This window comes from Mirounga angustirostris, unplaced genomic scaffold (assembly GCF_029215605.1).
Source record: "Mirounga angustirostris isolate CCGP_5_RB_7025 unplaced genomic scaffold, mMirAng1.0.hap1 SCAF_7, whole genome shotgun sequence".
Taxonomy (NCBI): Eukaryota; Metazoa; Chordata; class Mammalia; order Carnivora; family Phocidae; genus Mirounga; species Mirounga angustirostris.
Window position 1 is genome coordinate 153,933,804 of NW_026991715.1, and position 23,176 is coordinate 153,956,979.

The 23,176-nt window shown below is 48.9% G+C and overlaps 1 protein-coding gene across 12 annotated transcripts; it reads right to left on the reverse strand.

Moving 5' to 3' along the window:
- Positions 1-3,419: 3,419 nt before the first annotated feature.
- On the reverse strand, positions 3,420-22,724 carry PDCD6 (programmed cell death 6). 12 transcript variants are annotated; one of them, XR_010413385.1, is made up of 9 exons: positions 22,281-22,713; positions 21,393-21,454; positions 13,811-13,855; positions 12,483-12,641; positions 9,099-12,101; positions 8,927-9,015; positions 8,752-8,842; positions 7,831-7,940; positions 3,875-3,989 (listed from the first exon to the last, which is right to left on the reverse strand). XR_010413385.1 is itself a non-coding variant. In XM_045864019.3 (7 exons), the coding sequence occupies exons 5-7, from the start codon at positions 12,637-12,639 to the stop codon at positions 3,891-3,893; spliced, it is 366 nt and encodes a 121-aa protein (XP_045719975.1). In that variant the 5' UTR covers positions 12,640-12,641; positions 13,811-13,855; positions 21,112-21,315; positions 21,393-21,454; positions 22,281-22,333; the 3' UTR covers positions 3,420-3,890. The 12 variants fall into 12 exon arrangements, 8 of the variants coding, with proteins under 8 accessions (XP_045719975.1, XP_045719943.1, XP_045719933.1 ...); XR_010413383.1 differs by lacking the exon at positions 9,099-12,101 and having other exon boundaries at positions 12,489-12,641; positions 22,281-22,724; XM_045864019.3 differs by lacking the exons at positions 8,752-8,842; positions 8,927-9,015; positions 9,099-12,101 and adding an exon at positions 21,112-21,315 and having other exon boundaries at positions 3,420-3,989; positions 22,281-22,333.
- Positions 22,725-23,176: the final 452 nt, after the last annotated feature.

Below are 23,176 nucleotides of genomic sequence, written 5' to 3' on the forward strand. Positions count from 1 at the left end.
GTGTACCTGTAGCACACACCCGAGTGTACCTGTAGCACACCTGAGTGTACCTGTACCACACACCTGAGTGTACCTGTACCACACCTGAGTGTACCTGTATCACACACCTGAGTGTACCTGTACCACACCTGAGTGTACCTGTAGCACACACCTGTGTATCTGTATGACACACCTGAGTGTACCTGTACCACACCTGAGTGTATCTATACCACACACCTGAGTATACCTGTACCACACACCCGAGTGTACCTGTACCACACACCTGTGTATCTGTATCACACACCCGAGTGTACCTGTACCACATACCTGTGTATACCTGTACCACACCTGAGTGTACCTGTATCACACACCCGAGTGTACCTGTACCACACCCGAGTGTACCTGTATCACACACCCGTGTACCTGTACCAGACACCCGAGTGTACCTGTACCACACACCCGAGTGTACCTGGACCACACCTGAGTGTACCTGTATCACACACCTGAGTGTACCTGTACCACACCTGAGTGTACCTGTAGCACACACCTGTGTATCTGTATGACACACCTGAGTGTACCTGTACCACACCTGAGTGTATCTATACCACACACCTGAGTATACCTGTACCACACACCCGAGTGTACCTGTAGCACACACCCGAGTGTACCTGTACCACACACCTGTGTATCTGTATCACACACCCGAGTGTACCTGTACCACATACCTGTGTATACCTGTACCACACCTGAGTGTACCTGTATCACACACCCGAGTGTACCTGTACCACACACCCGAGTGTACCTGTATCACACACCTGAGTGTACCTGTACACCTTAGTGTATCTGTAGCACACACCCGAGTGTACCTGTACCACACACCCGAGTGTACCTGTAGCACATACCTGTGTATACCTGTACCACACCCGAGTGTACCTGTATCACACACCCGTGTACCTGTACCACACACCTGAGTGTACCTGTACACCTTAGTGTATCTGTAGCACACACCCGAGTGTACCTGTATCACACACCTGAGTGTACCTGTATCACACACCTGAGTGTACCTGTACCACACACCCGAGTGTACCTGTAGCACACACCTGAGTGTACCTGTAGCACACACCTGTGTATCTCTATGACACACCTGAGTGTACCTGTACCACACCTGAGTGTATCTATACCACACACCTGAGTGTACCTGTACCACACCCGAGTGTACCTGTAGCACACCTGAGTGCACCACACACCTGAGTCTCTACCACACACTTGAGAATATCTGTATCATACCTGAGTGTCTGTACCACACACCTGAGAGCACCTATATCCCACACCTGAGTGTATCTACACCACATACTTAAGAATGTCTGTACCACACACTTGCGGCACCTGCGTGGTGCAGTTGGTTAAGCGTCCGACTCTTGGTTTTGGCTCCGGTTGTGATCTCAGGGTTATGGGATCAAGTCCTGCATCCAGCTCTGTGCTGAGCATGGAGTCTGCTTAAGACTCTCTCTCCCTCTGCCCCTCTCCACTGTGCTCTTTCTCTAATAATCTAATACATAAATACTACAAATACTATAAATTCTAATAGATACATCTTAAAAAAAATTATATATATATACACACACACATCATACCTGAGTACCTGTCTGTAGCACCCAAGTGCATCTGTGTCCCATACCTGAGTACCTGTACCACACACCCGAGCATCTGTATCATACCTGTCCACACCACATCTACATGCATGTACCACAAACATAAGATTATCTGTACCGGTTTACACCACACCTGAGAGTATCTCGATCATTGTTTACCTGTACCATACACCTGAGAGTATCTGTGCCACACTCACGTGCATCTGTACTTAACCTACGCATGTCTGTACTCTGCATTTGAGTATTATTCATACCACACCGGAGTGTATCACACCCACATGCATCTATACCACACATCTGAGTGCATCTGTACTGTGCTCTTGTGTTTCTCTTCCCCGTGCCTGTGAGGTACTGAGAAGCCCACACTTTTATTAGAGGAACAGCCCTTCCTTCCTAACCAGAGAACATGAGACCCTTACCCATCCCCAATCAGACTGTATCTTTGTTAAAATTCTGCATACCTCTCCTTCCCCTTCCAGAATCAGCGGTGCAGGGCTCATCACCCATTTATACAGTTCCTTCTCTGTGGCTGACCCAGCAAGAGAACAGGTCTCTCAGTGTCCCCTGTGTGGCCTCCGTGGAGCTCAAACACCAACTGTGCACTAGGGGTAGGTGCCTCACCAAGGGCTCGAGCTGCTCTGAGGCCAGCTCAAGAGGGGGTCCAGGTGCAGGGAGAGGGGAGGGGCTCCCACGTGCACAGGACAGAGCACAGCGAGGCTGATGGGCAGCCACACGGGCCACCCTCACTCCAAGCTTGAGGTCTCTGCAGGCCTGGGTCAAGGGAGAAATGAGAGCAGCATCTTCCAAAGGCACCTCTTGTACCCACGGTGTAGGGAAGGGGAGCGGGCAGGCAGCAGAGGGGGTGCGTGGCCTGGGGGTGAGGGCATGGGGTTTATTAGCTGGGAGACATGGAGTCCAAGAAGTCTATGAGAACCTAGAGAGAAGCCACCTGAGCACCTCAATGTGTGGGCCTTGGGTCTGAAAGTCTCTTGGAGTCAGAATTTGGGGTATGGGGTGGGATGGAGCTCACTGAAATGGAACTTGGGGTCATGTGCTGGTGTTGCATCATGAGCATGTTGATGCCTGGAGAGACACCCAACATGGAAAGTGGTAGAAATCCCCAAAGACACCTCCACATGGGCCATCCCCCACTGAGCTCACAGAGCCAGTCCATGAGCCCCACAGATTCTTTATCCCAACCCCACATATTGTGTGATCAGTGGTGTTCTGACCTTTCTAATCAGATGCCACAGATAAACCCAGAAACGGCCCCCTCCCAACCAGCACAGGCCCCCAACAGGACCCCCGTGGGACACCAATTTCAGATGTCCCAGACCCATTTATAAATCACTGGACACCCATTCGAATGTCCTCGCAACCGCTGCCCCAAATTCTGGTTGGGGGAAGCACGCTAAAGAGAGGAAAGAGGCAGAAAACAGCCTCAAGTGATCCCGCGAGGGACAGGGTGAAGGGACTGGCTGTGTGTCAACAGCAGGCGACACGGACGACCACTCCAGCTGCCTGCACCCCACTTTCATGTTCGAAAGCCACAATTAACAGATCATTGCAGGGCAGGACTCAATCATCGTAAATAACAGAAACCCACACGCTTCTAAACCAAATCTGGATTTATATGTTCAAGGGAGTTTTTATGAAATTTAAACTAACTCCTGCCACAAAGGATGGCGGTATCCTTGGATTTCCCATAAGCAGACTCAGGTGGACACCCCAGAAGGTGTCCTGGTCCCCTGCGAGCTCCCATGTGAGTATATCTGACGCAGACTGGGACAGGGGGCGCATTTGCTTTATTGCTTATGTTGCATATCCAAACAAATACAATAAACCCCGTTTTAAAAAATGTAAGGCACATAAAAGCCTCTGTGCAGGTTCCGTATTATTTTTAAATTCCTAATGGCTAATAAAAGTATTTCCACTATAGGCCTGGAGCTATCTAGAAATGCACATGATGAATTTTTTGCATGCAGGACACCTGAAACATTATCATATCTTACCTCATGGCACAACTGAACAGTCTCAAATCAAATGTCTGTATGTGAATAATGATTATAACTATTGTTACGTTTGCAAAAACCTTATCAGCTTATCCACATATATACAGTCAGGTCCCCAAATGTTAATTATATAAAATCTAAAGGAAGAACAGTATCTAACTGCATCTGTGTCCCGTTTCCTTAAAGGGAGATTTGGCATTTTTAGTCCTCCTTCCATAAGTCATGTTGCTATTTGCAAAGGCCAGTGCTATACGATGCTGAAGACCATGGACAGATACTGTTCATATGACACTTGAATCCAGCCGTCCTGATCCGTATCGTAACGCCTGAATATATCGGTCAACCTCTGGGAAAGAAACAACAGGCATTTAGATCTTGATATTTAGTAAACAGAAGGAACAAAATGTATTTGGTAAAAAGACATTTAGGAACCAAAGTCACCCATGTCTCCAGACACCCCCAACTCTGACGGAAACCAGGGCAAGAAGGCATGGGTGGGTATCCCTGACCACCCTCAGGCCTGTCCATCATGGAGAATGCTGCGGTCTGGTGGGACAGCAGGGGGTGGGAGGATGAATACAGGAAGCTGGTCAAGAGGTCAGGGAGTGGGCTGTAGGCCCAACTCATCGATACACCACAGCCCTGGGTCCTGGCTGAGCCCTCTAGTCCCAGGCCCTGGTTTCCCAAGTGGTCCAGTGGTGAGCCTGGGTCCTCCCTTCCTTTTCTAAGACCAACGTCGTGGGGGCTCTTCCTCGAACGCTCACCTCTGCTCTGGCTACTTGCCACTCAGGCCACAGGGAAACCAGCCCTGACTCGGGCCCCTTCCTTACACCCAGCAGGTGAAGGCCCAGACACAGAACATGGAAGGGTAGGTCTCCCTATACCAGCCTCAGGGTCCCTCCTGACCACCCCAATCATAGGGCTCCACCCTAATCTGTTCACAAGCTTGATCCCCCCACAGCAGGTTAGGAGCAGAGGGGAGAGCCCTGCACCCAACAGCAGGGACAATTAGATGAGTGCCACCCCAGGTGAGGGGTGCTGGACAACTGCAGTAGGCCTGAGGAATCACACGTGATAAAAGGAAGCAGGCAGAATGCAATTCCCCAGGACAGGAGAAGAAAACAGTGCCCAGGTTCATCATGAGAGCAGACTGGCGCCCGGCCCTCTGGCGGCAGGTTAGACGGGGCGCCTGACGCAGCTGACTGTCCACTCGGGCGTTAGCCGGGAGCGTCCCAGCACGCTGAGACGCTAACGTCAAACCAACTACAAAAACACCAGCAGCAGGTAACGCTGGCTTAAAGAACAATGGGCAATTCTTCTTTGTACTTTAATTGTATTTTCCCAAGATTTCTACAGATTTTCGTGTTCTTTTGTAAAAAATCATTTTTAAAAAGCCTTTCTCTTTTTGTAGAAAGGCAGATGAAGGAAAACATTTTTGAGGATATTTTACCTGTGGCCTGCAGCTTTTCGTTTACATTCCCCACCTCTGTCCAGTGTTTAGGGTCACTCGGGAAGGGTGGGTGGGACCAGGACTGGCAGTCAGGCCTCCAGCTCAGCATGGAGCCAGGGGCCAGCGGCTGCTGCAAGACAGACTCCTCCTGGCTGGCCTGTCCTCAGCCCAGAGGTGTGCGGAGGCACTGGGCGAGCTTCTCGTGGGACTCAGATCACGTTACCTCAGCTACTGAAAGCCTACACTCGATGACCTTTGCTTAAGAAGAAAGGATCAGATGTTTACTTACGGGACATAACCTCAAATGAAAACCCTAACCTTAGAGCAATTTAGATGCAGACAATAATGAGACTTATACACTACATCGTTTTCTAAAGTGTTCAGACGACACTGCCAATGGGGTGGGATGAGATGGGGTAAGGCTCTCCCCATTTCAGGAAGCCAAGACGCAAATGTTAACAGACCTGGCTCTCCAACGAGGCCTTGAACAACAGGGACTGGGCTTTCCCCAGACTCACTGTACTTAGCAGGCCACAGAAATTTCACTTTTACTGACCTAGGATTCTAATGGAAAAAAACCCGAGAAAGTTTCTCAAAATTCCAAATTATATTTAAAAACTTCGGACTGTTCACATCTCTCAGTGGGCTGACAAGAGGTAACCCTAACCTGGATTCAAACTACAAGGACTTCTCTTTATGGAAAAAACATCTGCCTTCCACAAATGCAATCTGTGTCAGTGTTAAGGGCTGGGGGGTATTAGGATCACGGAAGTATGACATCAAACTGTCCACCAGCTGGTAAACTGTTGAACCTGAGCGATGGGCACACGAGTTCATCATTCTTTTGTCTCTCTCTTTTTTTTAATTTGTCATAATAAAAACTCTGAAAGCTATCTAAGGGTTTATCAGTTCACTGCATGTCTAAGCTTAAATCTAGGTAACCTGGATCCCTACCTAGAGACAGGAGCAGGGGGGCCTGTGTGGGCACGGCAGGGCAGGCTCGATTACTCCTGCCCTCTGTCTCTGGAAAGGATGCTCAAGGTCTGCACTTGTTTCTCTCATAGGTAAAGGAGCAAGGCCATAGGAGGGAGATGTGAGGTGCCGGGGTCAGGGGGATTCACGAGCTCCACCAGAAGCTCCTTGGCTCTAACACCTGAATGAGGCGCCAGGTCCTGTCTTGGAACTTCCCTCACACAAAAAGGCAGGGCACAGTAAAGATCACGATGGAAAATTTACCCATTTCCTCAGAATGAAAATACAACAAAAATACCAGAGTATACATGTAAATAACCCACTCGATTTAGAAAACACGACCTCATTCGAAGGGACTGCTCTATAATACAGCTGACCCTTGAACGCAGGGTTAGGGGCAATGAACCCTGGAGCAGTCAAAATGGCTAACAGACACATGAAAAAATGTTCATCATCATTAGCCATCAGGGAAATCCAAATCAAAACCACATTGAGATACCACCTTACACCAGTGAGAATGGCAAAAATGGACAGGGAAAGAAACAACAAATGTTGGAGAGGTTGTGGAGAAAGGGGAACCCTCTTACACTGTTGGTGGGAATGCAAGTTGGTACAGCCACTTTGGAAAACAGTGTGGAGGTTCCTCAGACAGTTAAAAATAGAGCTACCCTATGACCCAGCAATTGCACTCTTGGGTATTTACCCCAAAGACACAGATGTAGTGAAAAGAAGGGCCATATGCACCCCAATGTTCATAGCAGCAATGTCCGCGATAGCCAAACTGTGGAAAGAGCCGAGACACCCTTCAACAGATGAATGGATAAAGAAGATGTGGTCCATATATACAATGAAATATTACTCAGCCATCAGAAAGGATGAATACCCAACATTTACATCAACATGGATGGGACTGGAGGAGATTATGCTAAGTGAAGTAAGTCAAGCAGAGAAAGTCAATTATCATATGGTTTCACTTATTTGTGGAACATAAGGAATAGCGTGGAGGACACTAGGAGAAGGAAGGGAAAAACGAGGCGGGGGGAATTGGAGGGAGAGATGAACCATGAGAGACTATGGACTCTGAGAAACAAACAGGGTTTTAGAGGGGAGGGGGGGAGGGGGGATGGGTTAGCCCGGTGATGGGTATTAAGGAGGGCATATACTGCATGGAGCACTGGGTGTTATACGAAAACAATGGATCGTGGATCACCACATCAAAAACTAATGATGTATTGTATGGTGACTAACATAACATAATAAAATTAAAAAAAAATCCACATATAACTATGATGCCCCAAAATGTAACTACTAACAGCTTACTGTTGACCAAGTCTTACCAATTAACAGTCAATTCACACTTACTTTGTACATTATATGTATTACGCATTATGTACATATTCTTACAATAAAGTAAGCTAGGAAAAAGAAAATGTTAAGAAAATTGTAAGGAAAATACATTTTCAGCACACTACCATATTTATCAAAAAAAAGTCTGCCTATGAACGGCCTGCATAGTTGGGCCATATGCTGCTCAAGGGTCAGCGGTATTTCCACGGGGAGAAAGAGCACTGCGGGCCATACTTCCGTGTAATAGAGTTACACCTTCTCCACAGACAAGACTAACTTGTATAAGCCCCGAAAACTGACTTTACTCCATTAAATCGCTAATTCCAGAATGGCACCTCCCTCTTCCTCTGCTTTCGCGGATACTCCCTGCCTGCTCCACCTCTCCGCTCATGGTGAGCCCCCATGGAACCCCCATTACCTGCAAGACGATGCAGCCCTGGATGAAGTCGTCAAATGCGATCTGCCCCCGTCCTTGTCTGTCGAACTTGCGAATGAGGATGTCGTGAAACTGGTCAGAGAGCCGGTACCCTTGAAGAGGAGAATGAGGATGAACAGAGGGCCAGGAGAGTGGACATTCCCATCAACATCCACGTCCTCCTTCCAAAAGGCCCCACAGCCTCTGACATCAGGTGATAACAAATGACCGAGGCTGGGGTGGGAGACTCGAGGCACAAAATCATTCATATGCACTCTGGGAACGAAGCCATCATTCTGCAATGCGCCCCGCCTACAGTCCCATGAATGGCCGACATGAAGACTACCCCCTCTTTCTGGAAGGGTGAGTGTTACTCGGAGGCCAGCGCTGCCAGGCGCAGCAGGTCATTAATGTGAGCTCACTCGTTCACATCAAGTATACTCACCCCACAGTGCTGCACCCCAAAAATCACCCCGCAGGGCAGCCCAGCTTCGTTGTGAAGTTTTCGTTTTACAAATGGTTTCATTTTACATTTGAAAGATTGTATCACTGAAGGCTTCCAAATAAACAAAATGTAAACTCAGGGAAGTAGCAGATTCATTGATGGGTACTCCCCTCTATAAATTAGCACACTGACATTAGGAAATGAAAGATTACAAGGAGCAAGGCAGCCTCCTAAAGTTCACAACCACTCAAGGGTCATCCAATGGTTTCTCTCCAGACTGCACAAATGTTATGACAAAGAGTCACTGATGCCACCTTCAACTCACTGAATGTCTTGGAAAGGTCTCCAGCAGGGAGGTGGTTCTGAAGATGCAGGGACACAGCGGCCACTAGCCTGTGGGACACCTCTCAGGGCCACTCTAAACAAGGATACCTACTTCCCTCCTAATCCCACTACCTGTGTGACTGTGGTGTCCTTACTTATTCAGGAGACAAGATCCAGGGGCCAAAGTATTTTTACCGGTTTTCCGTCCTGTTGGAATCTTTGCGAGGATGTATGTACACCTATCATCTGAGTGAATTTCATAGTTAATAACTTGCAGAAACACTTACTTTTCCAAAAAAAAGATTCAAACATGCACACACATGACAGTACCTTCCAGAGTGGTCAGCATACTCTATCCATCTGTGACTTAAATCCAGGGCCCCCTTCCCTGCCAGCTGAGTAGAAGACAGGATCCCTGACTTAAAAAAAAAAAGAGACAACAGGTCCTGGATGGGGGTCACACCCCCAGCCCCTCTGAGTCTCCTCTCCTCACACCTGGTACCTGTGCCTGTGGACAGGTAAGGAAGAGGCCCAGGCTGGTCAGGGCTGAGCTCATCCAGGGCGTAGACAGCAGATGATGGCCATCGCTGTGGCAGTCTCCCGCCCAGACATCCACAATCTCTGCAGACCACGTAAGCAAGTTCTATCATCCCTGGGATTAGCTTCCAATTTCCCCGGTCCTCAATATTATCGTAGCGAGAACAAAACCAACAGAAGTCAGACTAGAAAAATGAATGATGAACAAACAACCTATAAAAGAGACATTTACATAAGAAGCAAACTCTGAGAGCAGACTCTTCTCTAAGAATTTTCTTCAGTGAAAATCCATGTCATGATAACCCCACCCTCGTAAATTAAGAGGATGTGCCCTCTGGAAATGCAAATCAAAACCACAATGAGGTGGCTCACACCTGTCAGAAGGGCTGGTATCAAAAAGACTAGAAATGCCACATGTTGGCAAGGATGTGGAGACAAGAAACCCTCGTGCACTGTTGGTGGGAATGCACACTGGTGCAGCCACCCTTGAATCAGTATGGACGTTCCTCAAAAAGTTAAAAATAGAGCTACCACATGATCCAATAATCCTACTACTGGGTATTTACCCAAAGAAAACAAACACACTGATACGAAAAGATATTTGCACCCCCACGTTCACTGCAGCATTATCTACAATAGCCAGGATATGGAAGCAGCCCAAGTAACGGACTGATGGATGGATAAAGAGGTAGTGTGCGCATGCACACACCGGAATATTAGGCAGCCATAAAAAAGGATGAGCGCTTGCCATTGGCAACAATATGGATGGACCTAGAGTGCATTATGCTAAAAAATAAGTCAGAGAAAGACCAATACCAGATGATTTCACTTATATGTGGGATCTAATAATAAAACAAATGAAGAAACAAAATAGAAACAGACTCGTAAGTACAGAGAACCGGTGGTGGCCAGAGAGGAGGGGGTAGGGGGATGGGAGAAATGGGTGAAGGGGATTAAGAAGTACAAACTTCAGATGATAAAACAGTAAGTCCAGCGATGAAAGTACAGCCTAGGGAACAGAGTCAATAATAATACTGTGACAACACCATATGGTGACAGATGGCAACTGCACTAGTCGTGGTGAGTGCTAACGGAGAGCGCTGTCGAATCTCCATGTTGTAGGCCTGAAACTAACATAACATTTATGTCAACTATACTTCATTTAAATGGAAGAAAAGAAACGGAGGTGCCCTCTGTGTGCAGCTCCCCTGGCTTGTGACCCCCGTGAGCATCAGCCCCTGCTGGACCTGACGTGCGGGCCACAGGGCCACACCCTGACCTTAGGAGAGTGAGGTTCTCTCCTGACAACTAACAAGCACAGGATTGTTAGTTGTATGGGAGGGATGGTGACAGCCCTCTACAGAGTGGTCCTGGGGCTGGAAGGAGCTGGAGGCCTGGCTGGCCTGAAGACCCCACGAGTCACCAACTGCCTATTCCCAGCACCCCCATACGACAGCACATCTTCACAAACCTGGACGCTAACCAGTAACTACTCTTCAAGGGACAGAAACTGCAGCAAGGGACAGACCTGGGACAGGACACCAACCCGTGTCTATAACCAGCCAAAGGCATGAAAAGGGTGGGGGCTGCTTGTGGACCTGCCGGGACCCTAACGCAAATGGGCTACTAATTTTTAGGGTGGGTCCACAGCATTGATTTGGTGAGCTAACGTCCACACCTTCCAGGGATGCAGAATAAAGCATGCTGGGCTAACACCACACAGGTCTTGTATTCCTTGCCACATGACCTCCATGACCCTGAAGCCATAGTAGGGACTCAGAGGCCAGAGAGGCCGGGGCACTGCCCGCCTCAGAGCTCCCACCGTGAGCTCTAAGGACCCAGTGGGCCACGGGCACGAAGGAAAGAGAGGGCTCTGGGCCTGACAACGTTAGAAAGTGCCGTGTTCCCTGACACCTGAGGTCACTTGTCTGGATGTAATTCACAGGACCCAGGTTCCTCCCAAGCTGTCCTCGGCCCAGTCAGGCCTCCAGCTCCTTCCAGCTCCAGGACCACTCTCTGTAGAGGGCTGCCACCATCCTTTCCATATGTCCCTACCCGTTCCCCTGTCTAAGGGCAGAGCAAAGTCAGCTGGGTTCCCAGTCTCAATGCAGAGAACCTGAGGTCAAGTCCTGCCCTAATCTTGACCCACACCTAGTGAGTGAGTTGAGAACACAAACTTCCTATGGAGTCCCAGAACCTCTAACTGACCACCACAGGAATTCATAAGGAAAGAAAGGAAAAAGAAAGAGAAGACAGTCAAAAAGTGCATGCCCAAAGGAAAAGGGGTAGAAGTTAACAACACGTTAACATGAGAATTAAGATGTACTTTGTATTATTAAAACTCAAAATACCTACAAGTTCATTAGTACATTATAATAACATAGTACATTATAGAAAAAATAGTACATTATAAACTAACTTGCCTGATTTTTTTTTCTAGAAGGTATTCATAAGCAGTCTTTCAAGCAAAATGTAGCAGGAGTTTTGTAATAGGGCCCCAGTAAACGGAGGGCTGAGTGAGATCATCCCAAACACACCAGAATCTGGGTGTAACTCCCACAAGCCTTGGACAAGTCTTCCATGTGCGTGTTCCCTCCACACACACAAAACCCCAACACCCTCTCAGACCCACACACCAGCATCAGAAGGCCCACTGACCCACCCTGGCAAGGCTGGGCAGACACCCCTGGTGGCACGGCACACTTGGGCTGACATGCACTTGAGAATGGCAGCCTGAACGCCTAGTATCGCTGTGCCTGAGGCAAGCAACTGGTATTGCCACTTACAGAATCATCTCCTACAAGTATGTGATCGTCTTGCTGTGTGTTGTGATGTATCATGAATTATAAGCTGCCGGACGTTTTATTTTCCCTTATTCACGTGAAACTGCTTCCAAAGCCATCACATTCTCAATGTGCATGTCACACCACTCCATTTCACAAATGATAAACGATTGCATAGCCTGTATCTCATTTTGGATGGAAAAAAACACATAAAGTCTCCAAGTCAAATATAAGCCTTCATGATATAAATAATATCAAGGTATAAATCAGTATGATGTCAACAAAAATTTCAGTTAAAAAATCAGTAAATTGAGGGGCACCTGGGTAGCTCAGTGGGTTAAGCATCAGACTCTTGATTTCACCTCAGGTCATGATCTCAGGGTAGTGGGATCGATCCCCAAGTCAGTCTCTGCGCTGGGCGTGGAGCCTGCTTAAGATTTCTTTCCCCCTCTGCCCCTCCCCCACTCTCAAAAAAAATCAATAAATTGACCAAAGTAAAAAAAGTTAATGACACCAAAATGGCCTCCAAAATGAAATACGCTACACAATCAAGATAAGTGAATTACCAAAACCTGAGAGTGCTTGCTTGAGCTCGTTCTTGTCAATCATCCCAGAGTTGTCCCTGTCATAGGTGCGGAAGACGTTCTGCCAGTCTGTGATGTACTTCCAGACGCCAGTGAACTCATTGAAGTTCACGCCAGCCTTGTTCTCTCGGTCAAACATGGCTGAGACAGAAAGGAACATGAGTGGTACACAGTAGCTGGTAACTCAAGGTTAGCTGGCAAGCAGCTCAATCCCAGCACAGCCACTCCCACACTTCCCTCGGGGCCAGCCCCGTGCTTAGCCAGCAGATGCCCAAGTGTTGGTAAGAAATGCTCATTCGTTGATGGGAGGGCTGGATCTCCTCTGCTGGGTGGTTACCCAGCCACAGCCCCTAAACCACCTGAGACAGACGTGAGGCACACAGTAAAGAAAGTGCAAGAAAACACACCCGCAGACCCACAGCAGAAATAACGCTTGACACAGAAGTAGCCTCTACAGAAACACGATGCCTGGAGGGTGCTCTTGCTTTGTCAGGAAGAAACGGAGGTTCAGAGTGAAGTAGCCACCTCCACTCTCCCAGCTCCTAATTCAGCTCCTTCCTTTCTCCAAGAGGACCTACAACCACCAGTGCAGGCCCACTGCAGTGAGAAAAAGACCCTACTGGCTTTAGATTTTAGTTTTTTTCAGTAAGACCTGCTTTTCATTAAAAAAATCAGCCTAAGGGTGCCTGGATGGCTCAGTCAGTTAAGCCTCCAACTCCTGATTGCAGCTCAGGTCATGATCTCAGGGTCATGGGATCCAGCTGCGTTGAGCTCTGCACTTAGCGGGGAGTCTGCTTCTCTCCTTCTCTCTCCCCCAAATAAACACATACATACATAAATCAATCAATCAATCTTTGAAAAAAAAAACAAAATCAGCCTAATTCCAGGTCCAAATATGAAAGAATCTATAACTGTATTTATATATAATGGCAAAATGGTGAAAAATATACATAAAAACTGTCTGTACTCCTGCTACCAAGAAAAAAATCACTTGGTCCCTTTCACGTAAAGAAGCCAATATAAGACTGAAACAGGAGCGCTCTTGGTTGCTCAGAAGTACACTGTAATTCAGTGAAAGCTCACATAAGGGAAAAATGAGGTCAGAAACCGAGCATCAGTGTTTCCACCAGTCAACAACCATGCAAGATATGGACGGTGTGTGAAACGTGCTGGTCCTGTATGTACGTGAACTCTTCAGAACCGGGAACTCAAGCTGAAGTGCTCGGCCAGGAGGGCAGGGTGAGGGGAACAAGGCAGAAAGCACAACCTGCATCCAAGCAGGACAGGAGTCTGCCTGCGCCTTTACTTACATATGATTGACCTGACAGTCACTGGATTAAATGGAGTCCATGTGCCTGAAAATAAATGACAGGAAACAGTCAGAGAAAATAGTTTTCACAGCAAGCTCTAAGATTCTAATCTGTAACATCAGTAGCTAACGACAGTAACTTGCTGTTCAAGGAAGACCTTGGGACCACAGTTCTCAGCAGGGACATAGTCCCCAGGGGACATTTTTGGTTGCCATGACCACCGGGGGCTGTAAGCATGTCGTCTTTTGGGTTCGGTCCCTCACTGTGCAGGAGTCCCTCAGGCCCCAACAGACATACATTCAAAGCTGTTTATAATGACATGAGGCCGGGGACTCGCTCTCGTTTACTACATAAACAAGATATGGTTTTATAGTATTTTTTAATTTTTATTTCTTTATTTTTTTTACAGTGTGGATCCCAACAAGGGGCGTGAACTCACGACCCTGAGAATCAAGACCTGAGCTGAGATCAAGCGTCGGACACACACAACCGACTGAGCCACCCAGGTGCTCCTGGTTTTACAGCATTTTAATATACACTCTATTTTCCAGGAATGCAGCCACCAGGTAAGTTGAGAAGCATACTCAAAAACATACCATAAAACCATGCCATAAAAATTTTCTCCTAAAATTATAGTTTGAGCATATTATTTTCATTGAGAGTGTGATTCACTTCAGAATAATAATGGGGATATTCGGGGCACCTGGGTGGCTCGGCAGTTAAGCGTCTGCCTTCGGCTCGGGTCCTGGGATTGAGCCCCACATCAGGCTCCCTGCTTGGCGGGAAGCCTGCTTCTCCTTCTCCCCCTGCTTGTGTTCCCTCTCTCGCTGTGTCTCTCTCTGTCAAATAAATAAATACAATCTTTAAAAAAAAAAAAATGGGGCTATTATCAAGTATTTGTTATAAAGGGGATTGTTGAATCTGATAGAACCATTTATCAACTGGTAATGAAATGTTCACTAGATACCTTAGATACCCTTATGCCTCAAAATCTGTTTTCAGAGTAATTTATACCATTATCAATTTTTATACTCACTAAAAACAAAGTGTAAAAATATTTTTAATGTGGAGGGAAAGCAGTGTCTCTCCCCACATCCCACTTATATAAAACCTCATATTTTCTTCTATATATAAAACTGTTTTCGCCCCCCGCCCCTGCCCCAAAATCCATCCCCTGACCTCACATAAAGTGACCTTTCATTCAAGTTTGAGGCCTATTTGGATGTGGGTGCTGGGCAGGAGAGTCTGAAGGGTACTACCCCTTACACTCTACCACACTGGGCTTCCCACCACAGATCTAGAGGGCCATGCCCTCTAGTCAGGGCTCATGCACATGCTTCTCTACACCTCAAGTGTGGCCTCCCAACACATGCACACCCTTCACCACTCACCTCTCCTGTAAGCCACAGGAAAAATGTGTCCCCAGGAGAGCTTTCCCTGAGCGCCCACATTGCCCCCAATCCCTACACATGGGGGCTAGATAAGCATCTTCTGCAGGCTTCAAGACATTTGGGGAGGGAGAGTGGGCAGAAGCCTGTATATAAAGCTATTAGGAAAGGTATTATTGAAAACTATGTTACAAAGAACCCAACAGAAAGGAAAATTCTAAACACAGAGAGGGTTACTTCTTTGCTGTTTGTTTTTCCCTCCTTCACACCTAGCTGCTGCAAGCCCTGAACTGCTCTTCCACAGGAGATAGCCCAGCACTGACTAGAAACACCAGGAACCCAATGCACCTGTTGGAGCCTTTCCCTGGCCCTGTTTTCCTGTCTCCCCTCCACCTGATACAGGCTGATGAGCCCTCAATCAGTGAAAGTAAAGGCAGCCTCCACAGTCCATCCTGACTGTGAGCAGAAGAAGCATCATGGGGCCGTCTCTGCAAATGACTTGGCCAGAGAAGTTTGAAACAAAAGCAACACAAGTGCAACAGTTAAGTAATGTAGAAACATGCGCATCTGCCGTGGTGAGGACCCGGTGCCACCTGGACAGGCATGCATGGAATACCCAGAGAGTGCACCCCTGAGGTGACCCAGGGGAACCAGCACCCATGCTGGAGGATTCTAAGGATGGCAGGGGTCCCAGGCTCAGGAGAGCAATAGGTCATCCTGAGCTGAGTCAAGGATGGAGAGAGGCTGCCCTCTAGCACGAGACCCACAGGTTTTCTGCAGGGCTGCTGTGCAAGGGAAGGTGGAGGCAGGCTCCTCTGCTCATCCTTCTTGTTACCCAAATGGGGCCAGACTCTCCAAAGAAACCAAGGGATAATAACAGCCAACAGTTAATTGACTAGTTATCATGTACAGGTCCTGTGGCCTGGTTCTCAGAATGAACATCAAAGCTCAACAACTCACAGCGAAGCCAAAATACTACAACATGTAGACTTTGGGGGCAAAAACAATAAATAAATATAATTTGAAAATAAATAAAAAATAAAAATCAGACTTTTAAAAATGTCATCACTGGTGATCTCTTTCCACTTTACTTCATCAGACCAGGAACTGCCAGCCCTCCGGGCTTTTCTACACAGAGGAGGTGTAGCGGGTCCTGCAGGGCTGGGCACCAAGCACTGGCATTCAATGCACAGAACTTGTAAGACTTTGGTGCCTCTTCAGGTTCAGCAAAATTCCATACTTTCCCAGTTTTCTTCAGTTACAGCTTCAAATAGCACAACTAGAAATATGGCCTTTCTGAAAAGCAATCTAAATATTGATCAACAGCATTAATGATGCCTATACCCCCTGATGTGATAAATGTCACTTCTAAAAACTGGTTCTATGAAATTTGGAGTCAAATTACTACAGTATTTACATTAGTGAAAATTAGAAACAATCTAAATGACTAAGTGAAACACTGTAAACTCAATCCCGGTAGATACATTGTCTCCCAGTTCTGTACCAGGCAGATGCATGATCTAGTGGACTGGGGCTTGGCTCAAGGAGGAAAAGGATCTAAACTTCCAGTCTTCCTATTTTTAGATCCAAAGAAACTGGGGCCAGAAGTGCGATACACCCAAGGTTACAGGGTAACTTGTCAGTAAAGCCAGGTCCACCAAATCCCAACTTTCTTTTGTTTCTATCTGAAACTCTGGCTGGGCGTGTTTCTGGAAAGAGCAGACAGGACAGGCTGTACTAGGGGTCCTCAAGAACTCCTTCAGGCTCCATGACTCACTAAGACTCCAATACTCAGTCAGTTTGTTACAATGAAAGGACAGAGTAAAATCAATAGGGGGAAAAGGCACCAGGAGGAGTCCAGTGGACACCAGTGCTGCCCAGGACGTGCTTACTCCTTCAGCTACGAGTTGTGAGGACACAGGCCAAGTACTGTCCACTAGGGAAGCTCCCATGTCTAGAGTCCAGGGCTTCTCTTGGGAGTCCATCATGGAAGCTCCAGATATCCAGAGGGAAACCAGGTGTTTGCCATAAATCCTACTATTAGCATCAACTATCCAGGCAAACAGGTATCATACAGCTCGAGGCCCTTGGTGGACAAAACACTCTTCTCAGTCAAAACATCACAGGAGGTAGCCAGCCATCAAAGCCCTTCCTAGGAAGGAGCGGACTCTGAGCAATCCAGGCCTGCTGAGTGAGTCCTTCCCCACACACAGACAGAAGGAAGCTGAAGGTAAATCTCTAAAGCAGCAAACACCCTTACCCACAAAACTGGGCCTGTGGGGGCAGGAGCAGCGATGGGATCAGAAGCACGGTCTGCAGGGAACTAACTGTCGCTTATATGGTCTGATTTCCCTCATTTCCTCTTAATATGGGATCCCCAAGAGAGCTGGAACTCTATTTTGATAAAAATACCTTAAAAAGAATATATGGATTATTTTTAAAGTGCAGGTAAAAAATGTCTCCACAAAATACCTACATAGATTATGTGAAGGCAAACCTGCAGAAGCACAAAAGAGAGGCTTGAGCAAAATTAAATTCCTGCAATTCTAAGAAATATCATGCAAGTTAAAAAAAAAAAAAAGGTACCAAACTGAGATAGTTTATGACATGTCATTTCAAAAGAAGGCAAGAGAACAGTCTTCTGTCTTTCTTCATACCTGTTAACCACACACCTTCCTGAGAGCAGTCAGTTTTAGAAGCTTTCCTATGGAAAAAAGTCTTATAAAGGACTCAGTGTATGGGACCCACAAGTAACTCTTTCAGGATGGTTTCAACTACATTTTAGCAGAGAGCACACACACACACACACACACAGATTTAATTAAAGTGAGAAACCATGCAAGTCTGAAACTTCAGTTTTCCCACCAGTAATAGACTAAGTAAACCAACGTCCTGAAATAGCCTAATATTCCATCCAGTTCTAATATGAAAACAGAAGCCCATTCCTGGGAGAACAATTAGAAGTCAAAATAATGTCAATTGCATTAGCTCTCAGAAGTCAAGGGGAGTGGAGAGGACCAGGACGGGCCCACCCAGTGGCCAGTTTCCACGCACACACTACACCTCTGCACAGGAGCCCGGCCTGGCCTCCTTCAGGAAGTGGCCTTTCTAGTGGCAGAGACAGCTACCACAATGATCACAAGATCGGAGTGTCAAGGACACTACAGCGATGCCACAGTGACTCAACAGCAGGCACATCCCTCCAGGCAGAAAACCTGGAACTCGGGATGTACACGGCTTCAGCTTACATCAATGCAGGAGTACTGAACCCATGCAAGGGGGTGGACACCACCACAGAGACAGGTGGGAAGACACCGGGGCTCAGCATGCTTTGAGTGCCTGTGAGCATAACATGAGCAGAAGCACCGAGGGGGACCAGCAACAGACATCCGGATTTAGATTCTGGCTCCACAGCTTGAGAGCTATAAGGGGTAACTCACCTACTCTCGGGATCTGCATCATTAATAACCTGCTTTACTGCAGAAAGAACTTAAAGAAATTTATAAAGATATCCATGGTAGAACAAAAATGAAGTAAATTTTAATTACGTTGGATGGGAAGAGAAAAGTAGGAGGATAAGAAAGTAAGGGATCTAAGACCAGGTCAGTAAAATTGACCTCTCAAAATTCTAAGTTCATGCTAGTGGCAAGCCACCAACTTAAATTTTTTAGCAGCTAATTTGAAGAGGAAAATGTAATTGGTTAAAAGATTCAGGGTTAATAAGATATAAACAAAACAAGACACAACAGCCACCAGAGGTGCTCAGAACACCAGAGATACCACGCTCCCACGGAGAAGGAGGACGGCTGCTTCCCGGGCACCCCTGGCTCAGAGGGCGTGCTGGCTGCGGGCCTGCCTCTCTCCAGGTTAACCGTGACTACATGCTTCGTGAGGCCAGTTCTTCCACGCCTCCAACAAAAGCTGAGGCAGGCCCACCGGCCAACTCAATACAAGTGCCTCCACAAAGACCACTGAGAGTCCCAACCATACTTACTAGCTGAGTTAAACTAGGTACCGATTTCAAAGTATCTCAGCAACAGTGAACAAAACATCCTCTAGGCAATTGTTAAAATTCACTCTCTTTTAAACAGGTTCCTGGTGGATATTTAGTAGTAGCTGAGTTCAAGATTATGTTCTGACAGAGTAAAGACCCGTATGCTTTAACGAGCTGAACTAAGGGCAGCACTGACACCCTCTCGTGAAAATACAGGAGCCTAACGCTATAGGTCAGACTAGGTGCCGCCACCACACCCCCAGGGCTCCCACAACATGCTGATCTGAGATTAGGTTTGTTACGTGCCCAGCACAGTGCCCCCATGCAATGGATGCTCAGTGAGTGGCAACTATCATCACCACCATCCCCTGAGCTGACCCCCTGGCCAGTAACAATACTACTATACTTTCAGCTGACAACACTGAACCCTGCTATGTGCCGGGCACTGTACCAAGCACTCTCCATGCATTTTCTCCAACCACCCACCCAGAAAGGTCAAGTCCTTGCCCAAGGTCACATTCCTAGAACTGGCAGAGCCAGGATTTGAATCCAGACAGGAGCCCCCAGGGTGGACACCATCACGCTAATGAGGTCAGAGTGTGCCCATCACTCCCAGTGGACGTTTCACACAAACCCCAAACCTGGGTGGCACTCTCAAAACTTCAAGCAAACAGACAAAAAGGTGTCCAAATGGACATGGGTCATGAACTGGTCCTCACTTACTGGAAAAGAACTCAAAAGGAATGCCTGCAAAGCATGACCCCCGAGGGCACTCTGACTGCAGTGGCCACCCTCTTTAATATATGATGAGAAAACATCTGTTTGGTCAACGATTAGAAAGTTTTTTTGTTTTCTGAGAGAGAGAGAGTGAGCGTGCTTGCATGGGGGTGGGGTAGGGGGGCTCGATCTCACGACCCTGAGATCATGACTTCAGCCGAAATCAAGAGTCAGACATTTAACTAAGCCACTCAGGTGCCCCAACACTTAGAAAGTTTTAAGCCAGATTTGCCAGATCACAGCCTACTGGATTCCAGTTTGTTTTGGCATCTTTCTAGTAGTAACCCTGTCTTCTACTCCTCTAAGTGTAACTCAAGCTTTGGAGACACAAAAAATGGAAAGGAGTTAATAACGAGAAAAATCAAGAAGGCACAACCATCGAAGCAGAAGTAAAGAGATTTCTTAGTTTCCTGAACACAGCTACATAAATACACACGAAGTCATACACCAATACCTGCGGCCCAAGTGTTAAATACTGGAAAAAGAAGTCAGTACTACCTACTGTTCTTTAGACATATTAATCTGCAAACACAAATCCTGCACTTCACGCAAACCATGACGCAGTGACAAGACTAACACTAAATGTCTGGTATGTGCGACAAGGAGGGTAAGCACACTCCTTTAACCACCCGATATCCAGCACTGTGAAGCAGTGCTGGCATCCTTACTCTTTCCAGAACATCAAACTGCTGCCCACTAATAAAAATGGGTCTTTCGACATCTTAGAATCAACCCCTTTCTACCTTAAATGGCACACCTCTGGAAAGACAAGCTACAAATCTAAGAACCAGAAAAGACAGTGGCATCTGAGGGACTCTTAAAAAGGGCAAAGCAGCTGGGTATTTAATGAAGTAAAAGGTCTCAAACAGTACTTCCACGGATTACTTATGCTGAAACCAGCAAGAACAGAACTCCTCGGAGAGCCCCCAACACACCGCCACACAAGAGCCATGATCCCGTATCCCTGTCTGAACACCTAGTATTCCCCCACTGATAAGACCAGCCTCCCACAGTCCAACTGCCAGCGCCACACCTCCGACGTCCCAATCACTTCCCCATGGTGCCCCCAGCACCTTGATGATCCTCTCCAGAGAGGTCACAAAGACGGGCCTACCTAAGAAAGTCAGTGATCTTCAACGTACCTTAAGTGTATCTGCTGTACAAAGCTAAGCTTCCTCTCCTTCCCGAAAACCTGCACCCCAGCCTCCATTTCTCAAGAAGCGCCTCCCTGCACCAGTCCGAGCTCAGCAAGGCGCTTGGAGCAGGACATCACTTGGCAAAATAAATCAAAAGCACCTCCACCACATGCCAGTAATAACAGTGCGGCCTTAACAACGCCTCTGCACCTGGAAAAAGAAACTGTTTACTACGGGTTGGTCGGGCTCAAAGTTCAGGAGAAGTCCGATGGCCCGGCCCCACTCACCATTGGACAGTGCTTGCTGAAGCTCGTTGTCCGAGATCACTCCGCTCCTGTCTTTATCAACCCTACAAAATCGAGAGCACTCAGGCTGGAGACTGAAAGTGCAGAACAAGCAAAGCATGGCAAACATGAACACGCAACGCTTGCGTTAACGCGGCATTCGCCCCGGCATGCCCCCTCCCACGGACCTTCCACTGCGCTCGGCTAGGACGTCTCACGCCCGCACTGCGCGGGGCAGTGAAACACGTGAGCGCCGTGTCTCCGCCCAGGCGCGCCACCGCCCAAGTCCACGCTGGTTCTCCGCGGAGACACCGAACCCCTCGTCTCTCTCCCTGCACCTTCTCGGGCCTTCCTCCTTCGTCTTCCTCGGCCAGTGAATTCCTCCCCGCCGCTTCCCCTCCTTCCACAAACAGCACAAAGCCTGCCTCAGGCAAGCCCGTCCCGGCCATGAGTCATTCGAGGCTCCGCCACTCATTCACGTGGGGGGACGACTCCGGCCGGAAGGCACTGCGGTGGCGGGCACCAGCTTCGTTGCCTGCCGCTGGCAACGTAACAGCGCAGAAGTGGCCTGTTTCTGTTCACCTCAAGCAAGCATCCCCAGGAGACCCCCCGGGAGCTGCGGGGGGGGCGGTGGAGGCCGCGACCCCCGAGCATCCGCAGCGGGCTCCGCACCCCCACAGGGCCCCGGCGGGAGGGAGGCGCCCAGGGGGCGGCAGCAGAGGGCTGGGGGCGTCGGGCAGGAGGCCGGGGAGAGATCCAAGGGAGCCAGGAAGCAGGCCCGGTCGCGGCGGGAGGACGAAGGGAAGCGGGAAGGAGGCGGAGGGCAGGCCCAAAGGAGCCAGGAAGGAGGCCGGCAGAGCCTCCTAAGCGCCCGGTGGCGCCGGGCCTCACCTCTGGAAGACGTTCCACAGGAAGCTCTGGTCCGGCAGCGCCGCGCCTCCAGCTGGGCCGGCCCCGGGGCCCGGGCGGTAGGAGTAGGCGGCCATGGGCCCAGGCGCACCGCAGGGCCGAGGTCCCCCGGGAACGCGAGAGGCCCGGGCGGCTCCACTTCCGCCTCTGCCGGGGCGGGGCCTGGCGCTCCGTCACTTCCGGGGCCACACGAAGGCGGTGTCTCCCCGCGGGCGGCCCGGTTGCTAGGCGACGCCCGGGGCTGGGCGGGTGCCCGCGGCGGCCGCCTCGGACTCGCGGAGCCGCGTGCGGAAGGCGCTCGGTCCGCAGGGCGGAGGGACAAGAGGCGCGGAAGGGCTCCCCTCGACCGTGTTTAATTCTTGCTCCAAGAAGTTCTGGAAGGGAGTGTGACCGAAGGGAAGAACACGCCTTCCCGGAGCGTTTCGGTCCCCCGTGCGTCGTCCTGTGGCGTCACCCGCCCCTCACCGGCGGCTCCGCCCGCTGGGGAGCCCCTGCCAGCTTCGGGGCGGCGCGTCCTGCGGGTCCTCCTCAGGGCCGGCGGCCGCGCTCGCCCGGCTTCCTGGTTCCGGGTCGCCAGGCGACGTGCGTGCGGACTCCGTCAGTTTCCCCGGGGGGACGAGGGCGCTGCGTGACGCCGGCTTCGCCGACAGGACTCCTCTCGAACCTCCTCAACAAGGCGGGGCTTTCCCACGCCTTAGTGAATTCGGGTGGTTTCTGAGCTTCCCCTCACAAAGTAGTCATGAGCCATCTTTTCTAGAACTTTCCGCAGCGCTGGGCCCCCCTTTCGTGGCTCCTCTTCGGTTCTAACCCCACAAAAGTAATAGCCAGGGTTTTGCGGCTTGCTGAAGCTCGTTGTCCGGTGCCACTCCGCCAATTGG